Here is a 20,328-nt window from a genome sequence, read left to right on the forward strand (position 1 = left end):
AGCGCAGCAGGAGGCCATTCGGCCCATCGAGTCTGCACCGACCACAATCCCACCCAGGCCCCACCCCCATATCCCTACACATTTACCCACCAATCCCTCCAACCTACGCATCTCAGGACACCAAGGGCAATTTTTAGCATGGCCAATCAACCTAAACCACACATCTTTGGACTGTGGGAGGAAACCGGAGCACCCGGAGGAAACCCACGCAGACACGAGGAGAATGTGCAAACTCCACACAGACAGTGACCCAAGCCGGGGATCGAACCCAGGTCCCTGGAGCTGTGAAGCAACAGTGCTAACCACAGTGCTACCGTGCCGCCGTACTTAAAAAAAGTAAACTGAGGAGGACTGTAAGAGTCTGCAAAAGAAATATAAATAGGTTAAAAGAAAGGACAAGGTAATGGCAAATGGAATATAATGTAGAGAAATGCAAGGTTATTTCGCTTTGGTGGAAAAATAGAGAAATAAAGTATTTTTTAGAAGGTAGGAAACAATCAAATGTCGGTGTGCAGAGTGATTTAGTTGTCCTTGTACACAAAACACAAAGTTCATGTGCAGTTGACAGCAGGCAATTAGGAAGACAAATGGTCTGCTGGCCTTTAGTGTAAAAGGGGTTTGGATTACAAGAGTAAGGAAACGTTGCTGCAACTGTACAAAGCTTTGGTGAGAGATCTCCTGGTCTCTGTATCTAAGGAAGGATCTACATAGGTTCGCTGGGTTGCAAGGATTGTCCTGTGAGGAGGGTTTAGGCTGATTTTTGTAACTTGGAACAGTGATCTTAGATGTAGTGAATTGGGGAAAAAAATGGAGGTTTGTAAGGCTGCAGGTGGGTGATGATTGAGAGATGGAAATGGGCAATATCCTATGAGGAAAATGGACCTGTACTCTCTGGAGTTTAGAAGAATGAGAGGTAACTTCATTGCAATGTAAAGGATTCGAAGAGATCTTGACAAGATAGTTGCTGAGAGGCCTTCCCTCCTGGCTGGAGACTGTAGAATTAGGTCATAGGCTCAGGATAAGTGGCTCAGGCCACTAGGAGTGACATGAAGAGAAATTCCTTCACTCAGAGGGTTGTGAATCTTTGGAATTCTCTCACCAGCGGGCTGTGGATGCTCAGGCATTGGTTATGTTCAGAGTTCAGATTCATGGATTTTTGGACACTAAATGAATCAAGGAAATGGGGTTCAGGCAGGAAAGAAGAATTGAGATAGGAAATCATTTATTAACCTTATTGAATTGTGGGGCAGGTTCGTGGCGACATATGGCCTAGTTCTTGTATTTCTCACGATCCCCCCTTTGTTATTCTGTATCTATTTTCACAATGCTTTATTACAATAAAGGAGCTTTATCAGTGTAAGTTACAAAGCAATTGCAAATGTACTGGAATCCATAATTGGGCTTAACATGCAGTGTTTAACACTAAGCACTTATCTAAATTATAATAATTCTATTACAGTCTAATGTACCAAGTGTTTGGTCATTAATTTTATTGAGTATTTTAGGCACACAGTGATTAATACGCTTTTATTTACACCAGTCACAGTGAGGATTTGACCCTGCACAAAGCTTTTTCTCTACTTCCTATAATGTGTTTCTACACCATCCTCAAGGGTATTTTTCCATTGCTCCGATGTGGTATTTGCTTTCCAGTTTGCAACCATTTGTTGGTGTCTTGTTAGTGAGACCGTATAGTTTAATGCCATTCAACAGCCTCAACTGGAGTACCAGGTCCAATTCTGGGCACCACACCTCAGGAAAGATGTTAAGGTGGAGAAAAGACTTACAAGAGTGGTTCCAGGAATGAGAGACTTCAGTTATGTGGATAGATTGAAGTAGCTGTAGCTGTTGTCCTTGTAGAAGAGAAGGTTGAGAGGAGATTTGTTGATGTATTCAAATTAACAAGGGGTCTGGGCAGAGTGGATAGGGAGAAACTGTTCCCATTGGTGGAAGGATTGAGAATCCGAGGACACTAGTGTACGGTCACTGGCAAAGGAAGCAATGACAACGTGAGGAAACGGATTTTCACATGGCGAATGGTTAGGATCTGATTGCACTGCCTGAGAGTACGATGGAGACGAGACAAATTCAATTGAGGCTTTCAAAGGAAAATTGATAATTACCTGGAAAGAAGAATCAGGGCTACAGGCAAAAGGCTGAGGAGTGGGACTGCACTTGCAAAGAGCTGACACAGATGTGAAGGCTAAATGGCCACCACCTCCTGTGCTGTAACCATTCTATAATATGATTCTATGAATATTGAGGACCTTTTTATGGCCCACATCCATTAGGTTAAAATTGACTGAACTCTGACCACACACAGTCCTCACAAACACACCACGGGCTGGCTTCTATCTCAGATTAGAATTGAAAGGAAGGTGCCTCGCCCAGTTAGGTCGCCTAAGTCTCTATATTATAGTTTCACTAGACAAGATCAAGGAGTTGTACAGTTTCTGATGAAAACTCCGCTCTCCCAATCAATCAGTAATGGCTGCTAACCACGGACATGCAGTCAGCAGTGTTCTATCTGACACACCACATAAAATGTAAAGATTCTGGGTTATGAGTGACTTACACTGGACTTGTCACAAATTATTTTCGTTTTTTCTTTGCTTTGAGGATTATAATGGAAACTGGCAAGGCTTTCAAGCCATTTGTGTTGTGGTTGCACACACTGATCACTCCTGCACTTTGAAATAAGCTTTGGCTGTTTGAAGCCAGATTAATGATGCAGTGAGTGCTCGTTTTGCTACATTGAATACATTGGGCATGAGACTGAAGTTACTCGAGTAGCAGCCATTTCCCCGCCTCGTGTCATACAAGGGTTTCCAATCCTGTTACTAGGCCAGAGCTGGGCATGGTGTTGAAGGACTATTGGACAGGGGGGGGGGTTTGACGGAGGACACAGAGGCAGTTCATTGCTACTGACAGCAGGGGAGCATCTCATCTCCTAAGGAACTCTTGTCTTGCAGACCCCTGCACCACCTCTTCAACGTTACAGTGAGGCTGACCGAGACGGACGCTAAAGGAAAGGCAGACAAGATGAGTGTAGGGAGAATATGCAATATCACAGAATGAAGCCGGACTGTAAAAATAGAATAAAATCTGTGTTTGTAAAAGCAGGCCTAATCCTGCTTTTATTCACAGATCACCTGCAGTTTTCCCTTTCACTTACGATGGCTTGTAGATTGCTTGTAAATGCCTGAAGGGAGCCTGTAAGAATATGACTGCTGTACTAGGAGTTAAAAGTTACCTTCCAGTCAGCCACTATTAGACTCGTGCAGGGCTGCCCAATTGAGAGAAGGTCATCACTTTGGTGAAATTTGCCACAAGGCTCCCTGTGGTATAAACCAATGGCTCACCTTGTCGATCTGTTCCACAAGGGATCTTAATCTTGGCTGCTGTTCTTCACGTATAATAAAACATTCTTTAGCAGGAAAATCCTTGACTTTCACCCTGAGGGAGTTTCTATATTCTGCAAAGAACACCTATGCGTGACAGTTGAGAGTTTGCTTTGTAAATCATGTTCGCCAGAGATTGCATCAGATTCCATTAAGCTGAATACCCAAGACACTGCGTACCAGTCCTGCCAACACCCACCAGTCTGGAGTTCAAGCTCAAATAGAAAAGGATTGTTGAAACCTCATTTGTTTTTGTAGTTGAGGAGCCATCCCTATCCTGTCCATCCATTTCTCTAATCCCCAATTCAAAGTGTCTGGAACTGTTTTGTTCTTTAGCCTCTCTCTGGACATTCCCTCTAAAATGGGATTGTCTCAGCAATCGGAGCACTTGGCAAGCCGTAACATTCAAGGCCGTGGGCCAAGTGCTGGCAAGTGGAGTCAGGTGGGCAGGTCAAGGCCTTTCATGCGTCGGTGCAGGCTCGATGGGCCGAAGGGTCTCTTCTGCACTGTAGCATTCTGTGATTCTAAACTTTGGTGGATTAGTTTGTTGCAGGTGATGCACCTGACATTATTGAATCCTTCGGCACATCAAAGAGGTTTATGTTTCTGACAGTCACAGCTTTCTTGTCCAGTAGCAAAATAAATGTAGATATCAATTCAGCATTAATGCTTCCAGCCTTACTACCACCAGAAGTTAGTAATCTCAGTAAGGTTGGGGAGATTACTCATGTCCTCTGGTCTCCGTTCTGTGTCTTTGATTCCTTTATATTTGATTTTTGATTTTGATTTGATTTATTATTATCACATAGAAGATAGGAGCAGGAGGAGGCCATTCGGCCCTTCGAGCCTGCTTCGCCATTCATTACGATCATGGCTGATCATCCAACTCAATAGCCTAATCCTGCTTTCTCCCCATAACCTTTGATCCCATTCGCCCCAATGTATTAGTATACAGTGAAAAGTATTGTTTCTTCCACGCTAATACAGACAAAGCATACTGCTCATAGAGAACATAAGAACATAAGAAATAGGAGCAGGAGTAGGCCATCTAGCCCCTCGAGCCTGCCCCGCCATTCAATAAGATCATGGCTGATCTGAAGTGGATCAGTTCCACTTACCCACCCGCTCCCCATAACCCCTAAATCCCTTACCGATCAGGAATCCATCTATCCATGATTTAAACATATTCAACGAGGTAGCCTCCACCACTTCAGTGGGCAGAGAATTCCAGAGATTCACCACCCTCAGAGAGAAGAAGTTCCTCCTCAACTCTGTCCTAAACTGACCCCCCTTTATTTTGAGGCTGTATCCTCTAGTTCTAGCTTCCTTTCTAAGTGGAAAGAATCTCTCCACCTCTGCCCTATCCAGCCCCTTCATTATCTTATAGGTCTCTATAAGATCCCCCCTCAGCCTTCTAAATTCCAACGAATACAAACCCAATCTGCTCAGTCTCTCCTCATAGTCAACACCCCTCATCTCTGGTATCAACCTGGTGAACCTTCTCTGCACTCCCTCCAGAGAAGGAAACGAGAGTGCAGAATGTAGTGTTACAGTCATAGCTAGGGTGTAGAGAAAGATCAACTTAATGCAAGGTAAGCCCATTCAAAAGTCTGAGCAGCAGCAGGGAAAAAGCTGTTCTTGAGTCGGTTGGTACGTGTCCTCAGACTTTTGTATCTTTTTCCTGACGGAAGAAGGTGGAAGAGAGAACGTCCAGGATGCGTGGAGTCCTTAATTATGCTGGCTGCTTTGCCGAGGCAGCGGGAAGTGTAGGCAGAGTCAATGGATGGGAGGCTGGACATCTTTGTATTTGTTGTCTCACGTGGGGAAAAGCTCAATTTTTAAATTTCTCTGGCTGTTTTCTTTGCTTCTGTTCCTCACCCTACCCCAGGAGGCACTGACTCATCTCCATTACTCACCTATGTGTGCAGCTACTGAATATCAGCATGCTTTTCATGAAAAGGACATTGTAGGCAATCCTGTACCCACTCCCACCTCCAGCATACACATACCGGCCACGAACACTTCCAGTTAGGAATCCCCAGTTGAGCAAATAATGGAACGAAATAATAGGACCTGAGATCTGGAGTCCGGTTACTGGGCAGTGCAGGGAATCCTCCCACTCTTTTATTTGGCTCACTGCTATATTTTTCTTTGCAGAAGTGAGGGCAGCATGGTGGCACAGTGGCTACTGCTACTGCTGCTGCCTCACAGCACCAGGGACTCGGGTTCAATTCCAGCCTTGCGTGTCTGCATGGGTTTCCTCCAGGTGCTCCGGTTTCCTCCCACAGTCCAAAGATGTGCAGGTTAGATGGACTGGCCATACTAAATTGCCCCTTAGTGTCCCAAGATGTATAGGTTAGATGGATTAGAATGGTAAATGTGAGGGGTTACAGGGATAGTGCGGGGGAGTGGGCCTGGCTGTCAAGAGAGTCGGTGCAGACTTGATGGGCCGAATGGCCTCCTTCTGCACCTTAGGGATTCCATGATGCTATGATAAATGACATTCTTTGATTTTAGAAGCGTTAATATACTAAGCATCAATCCCATGGACAAGGGAATTGACAGTCTACAACATTATTTCTACCCTGTGCTAGGAAACTCAATTATGTCCCCAGCCCAAACATAGTAGCAGACATAGAGTGCACGAAGAAACCAGAGCAATACAGCTATTGCTGTTTCTGGTGCTAAAATAGGGCCATGTATTCAAGGTGTGAGACATTGTTTGTGTGCAAACAGGTTTGAACCACGACTCTGAACAGTCATATAATCTACGTATAGAGAGCAAACAAAACCCCCCTCAGGCTCCCAACAGCTTTGTTTCACTTCCTTGCTTTGAGCTGTGACCTCGAATCCTGCTCTTCATTCAGGGTTGGCATCAGAATGGCTTTCTGTCATCAAGTGACAATTAGTAAATTTTATACTGTGCCAGGTCACATCAAGTGGTAGAGTTTGAGATTTGTATCGTTCACGTGGCCTTATCCCTGCCTGAAACTCGATAACAAACAAATACCTTAACCAAAAGTAAAATCCTGCAGACGCTGCAAATCTAAAATAAAAACAGAGCTGAAAATTCTCAGCAGGTTTGGTGGTAGACCTGCGAAGAGATAAACAGAGTTAACGTTTCATATTTGACTCAAAACATTAACTCTGTTTCTCTCTCCAAAGATGCTGCCAAACCTACTGAGTATTTTCTGCACTTTCTGTTTTCATTTGAAGCTTGTGCAAGCTCTCTGGCTCATTCTCTGATCTGACTGTAGGATGAGCAACTTTAGTGCTCTCTTACTCACGGCAGTTCAGCCCCTCGGAGCTTTGCTTTTCCATTTTGTACGCCCAGCTCCAAGGTTAATCCACAAACTGGTGTCTGAGATGAGTTTGCCACCTCTGTCAGTGTGGTCTCTGTGTGATCTTGTCATTGTTTCTATACGATTTGCTTTCATCTTTGTCAGATGAATGCATGTCCAAGGCTAAGAGAGGCAACTTCTAACTGCCAGGTCCACTAACTGCCCACCAGAGATTATCTGGCAGTGTAAGTGCTGCACTGGATGCTTTAAATACAATGGGACATCTGTGCACAATGAAATCCAGACATTGTCCACACACAATGATCTTTACAGTTCTTCCCTCTGTCCCCTTAACTGTCTAATCTCAAAGGTGCTGACTCTTGCTGAAAGAATCCTCCATGGGTGCTGGGTAACTCCAGGTACCTCATCCATTCTCCGTATGTGAAACTACAGGCTCTGCTATTGGATCACAGGGACTCAAGCATGCGAAATAGGAGCAGAAGTATGCCATTCGGTCTCCTCCGTCTCTCCTCATGAGCCAATCCTCTCAACTCTGGAATCAATCTAGTGAATCTCCTCTGCACTTCCTCCAGTGCCAGTATATCCTTTCTCGAGTAAAGAAACCAAAACTGTACACAGTACTCCAGGTGTGGCCTCACCAGCACCTTATACAGCTGCAACATAACCTCGCTGTTTTTAAACTCCATCCCTCTAGCAATGAAGGACAAAATTCCATTTGCCGCCTTAGTTACCTGCTGCACCTGTAAACCAACTTTTTATGATTCATGCACAAGGACACCCAGGTCCCTCTGCACAGCAGTAAATTTTTTACCATTTAAATAATAGTCCATTTTGCTGTTATTCCTACCAAAATGGATGACCTCACATTTACCAACATTGTATTCCATTTGCCAGCCCCTTGCCCACTCACTGAGACTATCGATATGCTTTTGCAGACTTTCAGTATCCTCTGCACACTTTGCTCTGCCACTCATCTTAGTGGCATCTGCGAACTTTGACACACTACACTTGGTCTCCAACTCCAAATCATTTATGTAAATTGTAAACAATTGTGGTCCGAACATTGATCCCCGAGACATATCACTAATCACCAACCAGAAAAACACCCATTTATCCCCACTCTTTGCTTTCTGTTAGTTAACCAAACCTCTATCCATGCTAATACATTACCAGTGACACCGTGCATCTTTATCTTATGCAGCAGCCTTTTATGCGGCATCTTGTTGAATGCCTTCTGGAAATCTAGATACACCACATCCACAGGTTCCCCGTTGTCCTCCGCGCTTGTAATGTCCTCCAAAGAATTCCACTGAATTAGTTAAACATGACCTGCCTTTCATGAACCCATGCTGTGTCTTCCCAGTGGGACAATTTCTATCCAGATGAATCGCTATTTCTTCCTTGATGATAGATTCAAGCATTTTCTCTACTACAGAAGTTAAGCTAACCGGCCTATAGTTACCCGCCTTTTGTCTACCTCCTTTTTTAAACAGTGGCGTCACATTTGCTGTTTTCCAATCTGCGGGAACCACCCCAGAGTCCAGCGAATTTTGGTAAATTACCACGAGTGCATTTGCTATTTCTCCTGCCATTCTTTTAGTAGCCTGGGATGCATTCCATCAGGACCAGGAGACTTGTCCACCTTTAGCTTACCTAAGACTGCTTTTTTAGTGATAATGATCGTTTTTAGGTCCTCGCCTGCCATAGCCCTCGTCATCAATTTTTGGCATGTTATTTATGTCTTCCACTGTGAAGACCGACACAAAATACCCATTCAATGCCTTGGCCATTTACATAGAACATAGAAAGCCACAGCACAAACAGGCCCTTCGGCCCACAAGTTGCGCCGATCACATCCCCACCTCTAGGCCTATCTATAGCCCTCAATCCCATTAAATCCCATGTACTCATCCAGAAGTCTCTTAAAAGACCCCAACGAGTTTGCCTCCACCACCACCGACGTCAGCCGATTCCACTCACCCACCACCCTCTGAGTGAAAAACTTACCCCTGACATCTCCTCTGTACCTACCCCCCAGCACCTTAAACCTGTGTCCTCTCGTAGCAACCATTTCAGCCCTTGGAAATAGCCTCTGAGAGTCTACCCTATCCAGACCTCTCAACATCTTGTAAACCTCTATCAGGTCACCTCTCATCCTTCGTCTCTCCAGGGAGAAGAGACCAAGCTCCCTCAACCTATCCTCATAAGGCATGCCCCCCAATCCAGGCAACATCCTTGTAAATCTCCTCTGCACCCTTTCAATGGCTTCAACATCTTTCCTGTAATGAGGTGACCAGAACTGCGCGCAGTACTCCAAGAGTCAGTACTCCATTTCCTCATTTCCCGTTACTAAATTCCCCTTCTCATCCTGTAAAGGACCAGTGTTTACTTTAGCCACTCGTTTTATTTTTATATGTTTATAGAAACGTTTGCTATCTGTTTTTATATTCTGAGCTAGTTTACTCTCATAATCTATCTTGCTTTCCTTTATAGCTTTTTTCGTAGCTTTCTGTTGACCTTTAAAGGTTTCCCAATCCTCTAGTTTCCTACTAATCTTTGCCACTTTGTATGCATTTTCTTTCAATTTGATACCCTCCTTTATTTCCTTAGATATCCATGGCTGATTATCTCTTTTCCTACAGTCCTTCCTTATCACTGGTATATACTTTTGCTGAGCACTGTGAAAAATCACTTTGAAAGTCCTCCACTGTTGCTCAATTGTCCCACCAGAAGTGTTTTGTTCCCGGTCTACCTTGGTCAACTCCTCCCTCATCCCATTGTAGTCTCCTTTGTTTAAGCACAAGACACTGGTATTGGATTTTACCTTCTCAGCCTCCATCTGTATTTTAAATCCAGCCATACTGTGATCGCTTCTTCCGAGGATCCCTAACTGTGAGATTATTAATTATTCCTGTCTCATCTCTGGCAACCCCTAATTTTAAAACTGTGTCTCTAATTCTAGACTCACCCACAAGAGGATACATCCTTTCAATGTCCACCATGTAAATACTGTTCAGGATCTTGTATGCTTCATTCAAGTCACCACCTCACCTTTTCAAACTCTAGTGCAAACAAGCCCAACCTTTTCCTCATTCATTCAGGTATCAATCTAGTAAACCTCCTCTGGAAGGCCTGCAATGTATTTACATCTTCTTCACATAAAGAGATCAAAGCTGCACATGTTTAATGTATCCTCTATAATGAATACAGAAGCCAAGTATCTGTTCGTTTCAACCACCATGTCCTTATTATGCATGATTAACTCCCCATCCTCACTCTCTCGGGGACCAGCACTCATTTTGCTCACCCTTTTCCTGTTTGCATTCCTGTGGAAACTCTTGCTATCTATTTTTACATTCCTAGCTAACTTCTTCCCGTACTCTCATTTCTTTCTCCAGATTAACTTTATAGTCATTCTCTGCTGATCTTTATATTCTGACCAATCATTTGACCTGCCACTCATCTTTATCCAGTTATCTGTTTTTTCCTTGGGTTTGATGCTTTCCTTGGTGCTGAGGTCAATCAGCTCATCCACCCTGTAGCCCCCACTCTCATTCCCGCTAAACCTGGTGTCCACAGGTGTTGAATTGCGATTACGGGACACGGTATCAGAGCAAGAATCTTCACCATCCTTACTCCTTCAGTTTGGTCCCTGTACTTTGAAGCATACTGGGATCAGTGACACACAGTGTTGACTCAATAAATTGGACAATACACATCAGATGAAATTTAATGTGCTCTTAATTAGAATATATTTAAAGGAGTATTGAGCTGAAATAGGAACCTCTGGAGGATGGTGTGATGGTTTCTCAAACCAGAATTCCCACATGTAGGAGTTTGGGCTTGTGTAGAGTAACTCTGCCTCGGAAGCTCTGATTCCGGTATTTTTAGGTCAGTATTTTGGTTGTATGTGTTGCTGTGTTGAGGTGTGCAGGTGTGTATCAGTATTGGGCATAGCATCAGGAAATACTGATGAGAAAACACCTTTTTCTGTGGATAACCCTGCAATGAGGCCATTTTAATAAGGATTATATTTGGATGAAAAGTACTCAGGGCAGCAATAGAAGGAGATGTACGGGCGGGAAGGTGGCGCAGTGGTTAGCACTGCTGCCTCACATTGCCAGGGACCCAGGTTCAATTCCAGCCTTGGGTGACTGTGTGGAGTTTCCACGTTCTCCCCGTGCCTGCGTGGGTTTCCTCCAGGTGCTCCAGTTTCCTCCCACAATCCAAAGATGTGCAGGTTAGGTTGATTGGCCATGCTAAATTGACCCTAGTATCAGGGGATTAACAGGATAAATATGTGGGGTTGCGGGAATAGGGCCTGGGTTGGATTGTGGCCGGTGCAAACTCGATAGGCCGAATGGTCTCCTCCTGCACTGTAGGATTCTATGTCTATGTCATGTTGTAGGGGCTGGTGTTATCAGAATTAAGCAGCTTGTGGGTAGCCATTCTGCCCATCAGCATCTATGCTAGCCCTTTGAAAGAGTTTCCCAATTAATCCCACATTACAGCTCTTTCCCCATAGCCCTGGAAATATTTTTTCCTTCAAGTGTTTATCCAGTTCTCTTTTTGAGCATTACTGTTGAATCTGCTTCCACCTTCCTTTCAGATAGCGCCTTCCAGATCACAACAACTCACTGGGCAGATAGGATTAAAGAAGTAGTAAATTATTACCTGCCGCTTTGAACAAAGCATTGAAGGAGGTTTCACAACTGGTTCACAGCTCCTTAGATGTAGTGCAAAGTTTGCAGTAGAAAATATTGCCCATCTATTAGGATGGATGATGGAAGGATTATTATTGATGAAGCAGGCAATGATAGGAAATGCATGCTTAATGTCTGATTCATTCTAACCCTCCCAGCCAAGCAATGATAGTTTTATAACCGAATTTTTATCTTTATAAATTTCTTTGTTAAATTTCAATCTTGAAATCTGCATTGTATTCTATTTTCTTCTATCTTTTTCTATGCTAAATGGGTGAGGCTTTCCTTCTGGCGTGCTACTGCATCTTAATACTCTGTTTCCTACTCAGTTTCTAATAAAATAGGAATGTCAGTCCTGCAGCTATGGAAATTGGGACTGTTTGTGGCATTCTTTGTGCATTTGTAACACAGTGAACAACATGTATTTGTGCAACACTTTTTTAAAAATTCTTTCATGGGATGTGGGCATCGCTGGCTGGGGCCAGCATTTATTGCCCATCCCTAATTGCCCTTGAGAAGGTGGTGGCGAGTTGCCTTCTTGAACCCCTGAAGTCCACCTGGTGTCTGAGTCAATTTGTCACAACTGAAAGACTTGCTGGGCCATTTCAGAGGGCAGTTAAGAGTCAGCCACATTGCTGTGGGTCTGGAGTCACATATAGGCCAGACCAGATGAGGGTGACAGATTTCTTTCCCCAAAAAGGCATTAGTGAACTAGATTTTTTTTTTACGACATTCAATGATAGTTTCATGGCACCATTGCTGAGACGGGGTGGGGGGGGGGGGAGGAGTGGAGAGTGGGTTTCCGGCGCCAAACGGTTTGCGATCGTCCTGGCCTCTGTCTACTGGCACAAACCGGATCCTGCCCCTTCTGGGCGTGAGGCCAATTAGCATCTTTAAAGTAGAGTTTAAATATGCATAGCCCATTTGATAGCAGATTCTCCCAATTCCCGGGATGTTCCGACCCTTGGGCAGTGTGAGACTGGCAAGAATCGTTACTGGTATCCACTAGCGGAAACCAGGTTTGCCACACCGAGTGGGTTTAGAGACCATTGAAGCCCCTAGGTGGTTGGGGACATGGCTGGGCAGTGCCCACCTGGCACCCTGGCAATGCCAATTGGGCACTGCCAGTGTGTCAGGGCAGTGCCAAGGGGGTGAGGCCTGGATAGGGGCTGTGATTGGGGGGAGGGTATGTGCCATGTCGGGGTCATGAAGGCAGACATGGAAGGGCCCCGATGCTGGCGATCCATGTTGGAGAGGGGGTGGGGAAACATGCTGCCAATGGGGGGGGGGGCCCGATGTCTACGAGGGGAGGGGGTCTCCCAGTGTATTGTGAGATCGGGGCACCCTTTCAAAACAGCACCCGATCACTTTGCAGCTGGGCTCACCGGTGTGGTTAGACCCCACCACTCCCAGAACCGGCACGCAACTCACCGCATTCCCAAGAAATGACTAAGTGTGGGATGATTGCAGTCACATCTGCGTGGACAGCCCGACACAGATTGGTCTGTTTTTGTCACTGTTATGACACTTGGGCCACGCGGCCTAGGTTTCAATTCCAGATTTTTATTAATTAATTACATTTTAAATTCCACCAGTTGCCATGATGGGATTTGAATCCGTAATCCTGGAACACAAGTCCAGGCCTCTAGATCAACCTGTGTGTAAATGTACTCACAGGAGGGCAGGGAGTGTTAATGGATGTGAATCATTCGGCCAATGTTTGCGTAATTCATTCCTCCTTTTACAGGGATAGGGCAGGGGAGTGGGCTAGGTCAAGTGCTCTTTCAGAGGGTCGGTGCAGACTCAATGGGCCGACTGGCCTCTTTCTGCACTATAGGAATTCTATGGATTGCACTTATTGTTAACTATTTTAGAACGGTTTGGGTTTCAACTCGAGCTGTGTGGGTGCTTGAGAAAGGTTGAGAAGGTGTGTGTGACTGCACGGGGCGCATTGAGACTGGGCCATTTGAGAGAATGAGACAGAGAGGCTATACTTGAGAAACATGAAGAACCAGGGTTTTGTCCTGTGAGAGGGGCACTAAACATTTGATTTAAGATTTGGTTCAGTAGATATTGTACAAAAATAATCAAAGTGATAACAACATAAAATGCTGGAACTACTCCGCAAATTAGCTAACATAGAGTAACATTTATGACTTCAAGAGAGAGGCTTTACATCAGAACGGGGCTCTCTCTACAGATGCTGCCTGACTTGCTGAGTATTCCCGCCATTTTCTGTTTCTATTTCAGATTTCCAGCATCTGCATTATTTTGCATTTGTTTTATAATAAAGGCAAGCTGTGTTAGGGGGTGGAGATGTGCTCTCAGAGACAGCGCTGTCAGTGTGCTGTTTGTGAATGTAATGATGTCAAGAGAGCAGCTTAGATGTAGACTGTTAATTTCAGCCATCTTTCTCCCTTCCCTCTGTCTCCCCTTCCCTTTTCCCTTGTCACCACATCTTTCAAATCACGGGACTGACACTGTCCCTTCCATCTGTCTTTTCCTACCCAGAATCCCCTCAAATCCTACCATCCAGCACAAGCAGTTCGAGTTCGAGAGCGGGTCTGGATGGCAGCGGGAGCAGCAACAACACCCTGGTGATTGGAGCAGTTGTGGGAGGTGCGGTGCTCGTCTTGTTAAGTGGTGTCATAATCTTCATCATCCTTCGCAAGAGGCAACAAACTTTCAAGGGTGACTACAACACGAAGAAGCATGTGTTTGGGAATGGATACAGCAAGGCCGGCATCATGCCCCCCGCTCCAGAGCACATCCCCTACCAAGAGGAGTCCGATGAGGATAAAAAGCCATCTCCCATGAATGTAAGTTATGAAAATGAGGGAAAGGTTCCCCGTGATGGGGTTGATTTTGATGCGGACTCCAAGCGCCCTTACTTCACAGTCGATGAGAGTGACACGCAGGAGGACTTTGACGACCAGACTCTGAGCTTCCAGTATCCACAGGATCTGACGGAAGACATGGTGTCACAGAATGATGGCTCCATCATCTCAAAGAAAGAGTGGTATGTGTAGTGCCAGACCTCTTGTGGTCCAGGACAAGTATCACTGTCCTGCCTCCAGCACAGTTGGGTCCACTGTAAAGAACTCTGCATCAGCTAAAGTCTTAATGATTACAATGTGGTTTAGTTTTTACATTTAATTAAAAAAAAATTGTTCTAAAGACAGTGTTTCCAAAAACAAAACAAGAGGAACACTAGTCTATGTAGCACTAACTTGAGGTAAACCTCACTCATACCAGCTGGACTTCTGTAAAAAAAAACCTGATGTCTCTTCAATATACTATGCGGGCATCGGGTAACTTGTGCTAAACACTGGAATTCAATCAGACTGTCAGCACTTCTGTGGCTGCATTTACCCTAACTGACATTAATTTAGTCATTAATTTATAACCACTCACTGGGACTGGACAATGCTAATAACTTACTGGTATTTGCTAGTGAGTGGTTAGTTTCGCTTGGTAAGTAACTGGCGATGACATGTGATAGCAACAGTTAATATTCCATTAATTGGGGTTGGGAGGGGAACTCAAATATTGATGGTGCAGCCAAGAATGGGTTGTATAGCTGGACATTCCACTAATTGATATCAATATGTGTAAATACCAATTATTTTTTAAACTGCACATAACGCTAATGCCACAGAAGGTCCCTTCGGGTACCTAGATCTTTGGTACCTTTTGGGTCACAATTTTGCTGTCAGTTTTTTTAAGCTTTTAAGTGAAATGAATTTGCCTGGCGTACAGATAACTTTTCCCCCCTCCCGAATGATGTCCTGGTTGCAGCTTACAGCATTCCTGCATGTGAACTTTCGTCTCTCTAAATCTCAAAATCGTCTCTGCAATGTGAAGTGTGGAGCTGTCAAGATATGTGTAAACCCTTCCCTGCACAATTAAATTTCTAACAAGTCGCTACGATGTTTAAAGATCTGGGTTTACTTGTTGAGTCTAGTCAGTGCATGCTTGGGAACTCTCTTTTTTAAAAAAAAATGTTCAGTGTACTGCATCTTGCCTACAATCAGTCATGTACTATAATGTATTTTTCAGATTTTAACATCACATTAGATTTATAGTGTTACCTCATCAAACTGCAGTTACCCAAGTCCATCTCTGCAACGATTTAGTAAAAGTCAAGCCATGCAACTTTGATGGGTGTCATCGCCAAAGCTGTGCGAGCCTAGAGGGTAATTGTGTATGAACTTAAATCTGAGGGGTTACCCACATTAAGAGCAAATATGAATTGAGCTAAGAAAAGCAGAATTCTACAAACGCTGGATCTCTGACATAAAAGCAGAAAATGCTTGAAACGTTCAGCAGGTCAGGAAGTATCTGTGAGAGAGAGGGGGGGGGGGGGGGGGGAGAGAGGGAGAAACACGGTTAACGTTTGAGGTCAAGGACTTTTTCATCAGAACTGGAATTGAGTGAAGCCCACTCCAGCTGGACCCAAACGCATGTCAGTTTTCTCTTACCAGCAATTTATTGTCAAATCCGCACTTATCGAGCTCTGTTCCATTCTTAGTGCTCAATTGGTAATGTTTCTCTTGAGTAGGTGTTAAGAAGTGCGCAGTGTAGATAAACAAGAGATAATATGAAAAGTTGGTGCCTTGACCTGCAAGATATGGAGGATGCTGAGCAAGTCTGTTTGCCAGCTACTCATTTAAAACCTTCTGACTTTCACCTTGCCCTTTGAATTTTGTAAAGAAATGCAGTTTGCCCCTGTTGTGGGCAGCAGGTCTGCATAGTAAGTACTGCACCTCCCACAGTATTAACACACCGGCATTGTGCACAGTAGCAAATGGGGACACAGTTCAGCACATGCTATCTGACAAACACAGCACTCTCTTTGTTCAAGAAATGCATCAACAGCTATCTTTGTTTAAAAACGCCTACAAAGTGGGCGGACGAAGGGTTGCCAGTAAATAATAATTGTAACGTTGTCCTAGCCTGGCTTCCAGGATCTCTGACCACCATTTCTGCAATCAGGAATGCACAGCCCACAGTGAACAACGGTCTGTCTTATAATGCTGAAGATGAGGCACCCATTTGGTTCATTGAAGGGACACTGCATGCAGCTGCCAGGTTGTGCAAGGGGTGAGTGTGGGGGGCTGTTAACCCTTGTTTAAAAACTGAACATTCGGGAAATTTACAACCAATCACAGATCACCACCATCTGTGAAGATGAGATGACCTTTTGAGTGTGCGCTCTTTTATCAGAACCAAAATAGAATTGAGAGATCCAAAAGGCAGGTTCGAGTATGATGGTGCAGTGGTTGTGTTACTGGACTAATCTCCCAGAGAATGGGGTCCAAATCCCAACATGGTAATTTGATCATTTGAATTTATTTTGTTCAAGTAAGTAAAAAGCCATCCAATCAACATAAAATCCCAACTGGTTCATTCATCCCCTTAAAGGAAGAAAATTAATTGTCCTTACCAGGCCTGGCCACTGTGACTCCAGTCCCACGTCAATGTGGTTGATTCTGAAGTAGTCTGGCAAGCAACACCGTTGAATTGAGTGTCTAAAGGGAATTTTGAGGCAGATGCAGAGAGGCTTCAAGGGGATTTAAACAGGCTAAGTGAGTGAACAAGAACATGGCAGATGGAATATAATGTGGAAAAATGTGAAATTATCTACTTTGGTAGGAAAATAGAAATGTAGAGTATTTTTTAAACAGTGAGAGATTGGGAAGTATTGGTGTCCTTGTTCATGAGTCACTGAAAACTAACATGCAGGTGCAGCAAGCAATTAAGAAGGCAAATGGTATGTTGGCCTTTTATTGCAAGAGGATTTGAGTTCAGGAGTAAAGATGTATTGCTGTAATTGTATAGAGCCTTAGTGAGACTGCACTTGGAGTATTGTGTACAGTTTTGGTCTCCCTACTAAAGGAAGGCTGTGCTTGATATAGAGTGTGAAACAACGATTCACCAGAACGATTCCTGTGGTGGCAGGATTATCCTATGAGGAGAGATTGAGGAGGCTGGAACTGTAGAAGAATGGGAGATGATCTCATTGAAACATAGGAAATTTTTACAGGGCCCATTGGGTCGATGCAGGAAGGATGTTTCACCTAGCTGAGGCTATCTGGAACCAGGGGGCAGGTCATTTAGGACTGAGATGAGGAGGAATGTCTTCACTCGGAGGGTTGTGAATCTTTGGAATTCTCATATCAGCGCACTGAGGAGACTCAAAGATTAATATGTTCAAGACAGGGATCAGTATACTTCTAGATAGTAAAAACATCGCGGGATAGTGCAGGGGAAATGTCGAGGTAGAAGACCGACCATAATCTCACTGAATGGTGGAGCAGACTCGAGGGGCCAATGGCAGCTCCTGCTTCTATTTCCTATGTTCTTATGTTCCTAAACACCACCCCTACCAATGCCAGCCATGTCTCAAGAAAGAATTTTATGTATATTTGAGGGGAATAAACCATATCAGCATTTTCAGTATTGATACAGTGCACTGTGATTCGCACCATCACAATCTCATTGAAAAGCTCGTGCAATCAACATGCACGTCTTTCTGTTCTCATCATGGGGTAACTCGCAATTCAAGGTGGCACATTCGTGTTGTTTCTGTCTTGTTTGTACATGGGCCAGTGGATGACTGATTGTGTTCAGAGTAGGGTGTTCTATATTGGGAGTATTTGACTTTGAAAATGTTTTTTGTAAATATTGTACAAGCTTGTTGCACGTTTGTTTAATTCCTGATTCATCTTCCTAATATAGAGTGAAATCTGCCCTGATGGGGAGTAATTCAGGTGTATTGTCTCTGCTTTGACCTTCCAGCATCACTTCCTTCCTTTCCAGCATGCTGGATCGTGTCATCTGAAGTTTAATTAAATTTATCTGATTAACACATATTCATAAAACTGCCAATGTTAAGCTTCTGTTCACTGAATGACTTTTCCAACAGTCACTTCCATTAACTAGTTCCTGATCAACATTAAAATAGTTCTGAGGAGACAGGGTGCAAGAGAAGCCACGTTGCCACACAAAACTGTTGGTACTGTGGATGGCTACCGTGACTTATTCACTAAATCTCATGATTAGGGGATCGCAGAACCCAGTGCTGTTTGAGTGAGCATTGCTGGTTTATAGGTTAGTCTGAAACAAACAAAGCCAAAATCACTTATTGTCCATTAGTCTGCCTTAAACAGAGAATGATTGTGGTAAATACATAGAAACATAGAACATAGAAAAACTACAGCACAAAACAGGCCCTTCAGCCCCACAAGTTGTGCCGAACATATCCCTACCTTTTAGGTCTACCTATAACCCTCCATCCTATTAAGTCCCATGTACTCATCCAGGAGTCTCTTAAAAGACCCTATTGAGTTTGCCTCCACACAATCATAGAAACCCTACAGTGCAGAAGGAGGCCATTCGGCCCATCGAGTCTGCACCGACCACAATCCCACCCAGGCCCTACCCCCGCATATTTTACCCGCTAATCCCTCTAACCTATGCATCCCAGGACTCTAAGGGGCAATTTTTAACCTGGCCAATCAACCTAACCCGCACATCTTTGGACTGTGGGAGGAAACCGGAGCACCCGGAGGAAACCCACGCAGACACGAGGAGAATGTGCAAACTCCACACAGACAGTGACCCGAGCCAGGAATCGAACCCGGGACCCTGGAGCTGTGAAGCAGCAGTGCTAACCACTGTGCTACCGTGCCACCACCACTGACGGCAGCCGATTCCACTCGCCCACCCTCTGTGTGAAAAACTTCCCCCTAACATTTCCCCTGTACCTACCCCCCAGCACCTTAAACCAGTGTCCTCTCGTAGCAGCCATTTCCACCCTGGGAAAAAAGCCTCTGAGAGTCCACCCGATCTATGCCTCTCAACATCTTATATACCTCTATTAGATCTCCCCTCATCCTACGTCTCTCCAAGGAGAAAAGACCAAGCTCCCTCAGCCTATCCTCATAAGGCATGCCACTCAATCCAGGCAACATCCTTGTAAATCTCCTCTGCACCCTTTCAATCATTTCCACATCCTTCCTGTAATGAGGCGACCAGAACTGAGCACAGTACTCCAAGTGGGGTCTGACGAAGGTCTTATATAGCTGCATCATTATCCCCGGACTCCTAAACTCAATCCCTCGATTGATAAAGGCCAGCACACCATACGCCTTCTTAACCACCTCCTCCACCTGTGGGGCCGATTTTAGAGTCCTATGGACCCGGACCCCAAGGTCCTTCTGATCCTCTACCGTATGAAGAGTCTTTCCCTTTATATAGTGATCCTTCATCCCATTTGACCTACCAAAATGGACCACTACGCATTTATCTGGGTTGAAGTCCATCTGCCACTTCTCCGCCCAGTCTTGCATCCTATCTATGTCCCTCTGTAACTTCTGACATCCCTCCAGACTATCCACAACCCCACCAACCTTCGTGTCGTCGGCAAACTTACCAACCCATCCCTCCGCTTCCTCATCCAGGTCATTTATGAAAATGACAAACAGCAAGGATCCCAGGACAGATCCCTGGGGCACACCACTGGTGACCGACCTCCAATTAGAAAAAGACCCATCTATACCCACTCTCTGCTTCCTTTGGGCAAGCCAGTTCTGGATCCACAGGGCAGCAGCCCCTTGGATCCCATGCCCTCTCATTTTTTCTAGAAGCCTTGCATGGGGGACCTTATCGAACATCTGGCATAGTGTGTTCCCATCCTCCCATCTTGAAGAATCAGTGGAACATTGAGTCGTGAATCCTCAGGAGATTTCTTGATAGCATGTGAACAACAGGAGCCAGTGGTAGAGGCAGACAGAAAAATTCCAGAATATTGTTCATTGAAAATGGTATTGCAATATTTAACATTCAGATTTCATTAAAACAGATTATGCAAATCAAATATCAATTTAAATTTTGTAAGTTTTAGGCTTTGTAACCAGT

At 44.5% G+C, this 20,328-nt stretch overlaps 1 protein-coding gene across 1 annotated transcript in view; it reads left to right on the forward strand.

Annotated features, from left to right (window-relative positions):
- Positions 1-18,847, forward strand: part of nectin1b (nectin cell adhesion molecule 1b) — a 224,407-nt gene extending 205,560 nt beyond the window's left edge. Inside the window, exon 6 of the mRNA XM_078199104.1 lies at positions 13,918-18,847. Coding sequence (XP_078055230.1) covers positions 13,918-14,435 — 518 coding nt within the window. The 3' untranslated portion in view covers positions 14,436-18,847. The remainder of the gene's footprint in view (positions 1-13,917) is intronic.
- The last annotated feature ends 1,481 nt before the right edge of the window (positions 18,848-20,328 follow it).

Source organism: Mustelus asterias, chromosome 27 (assembly GCF_964213995.1).
Source record: "Mustelus asterias chromosome 27, sMusAst1.hap1.1, whole genome shotgun sequence".
In the NCBI taxonomy this organism is placed as follows: Eukaryota; Metazoa; Chordata; class Chondrichthyes; order Carcharhiniformes; family Triakidae; genus Mustelus; species Mustelus asterias.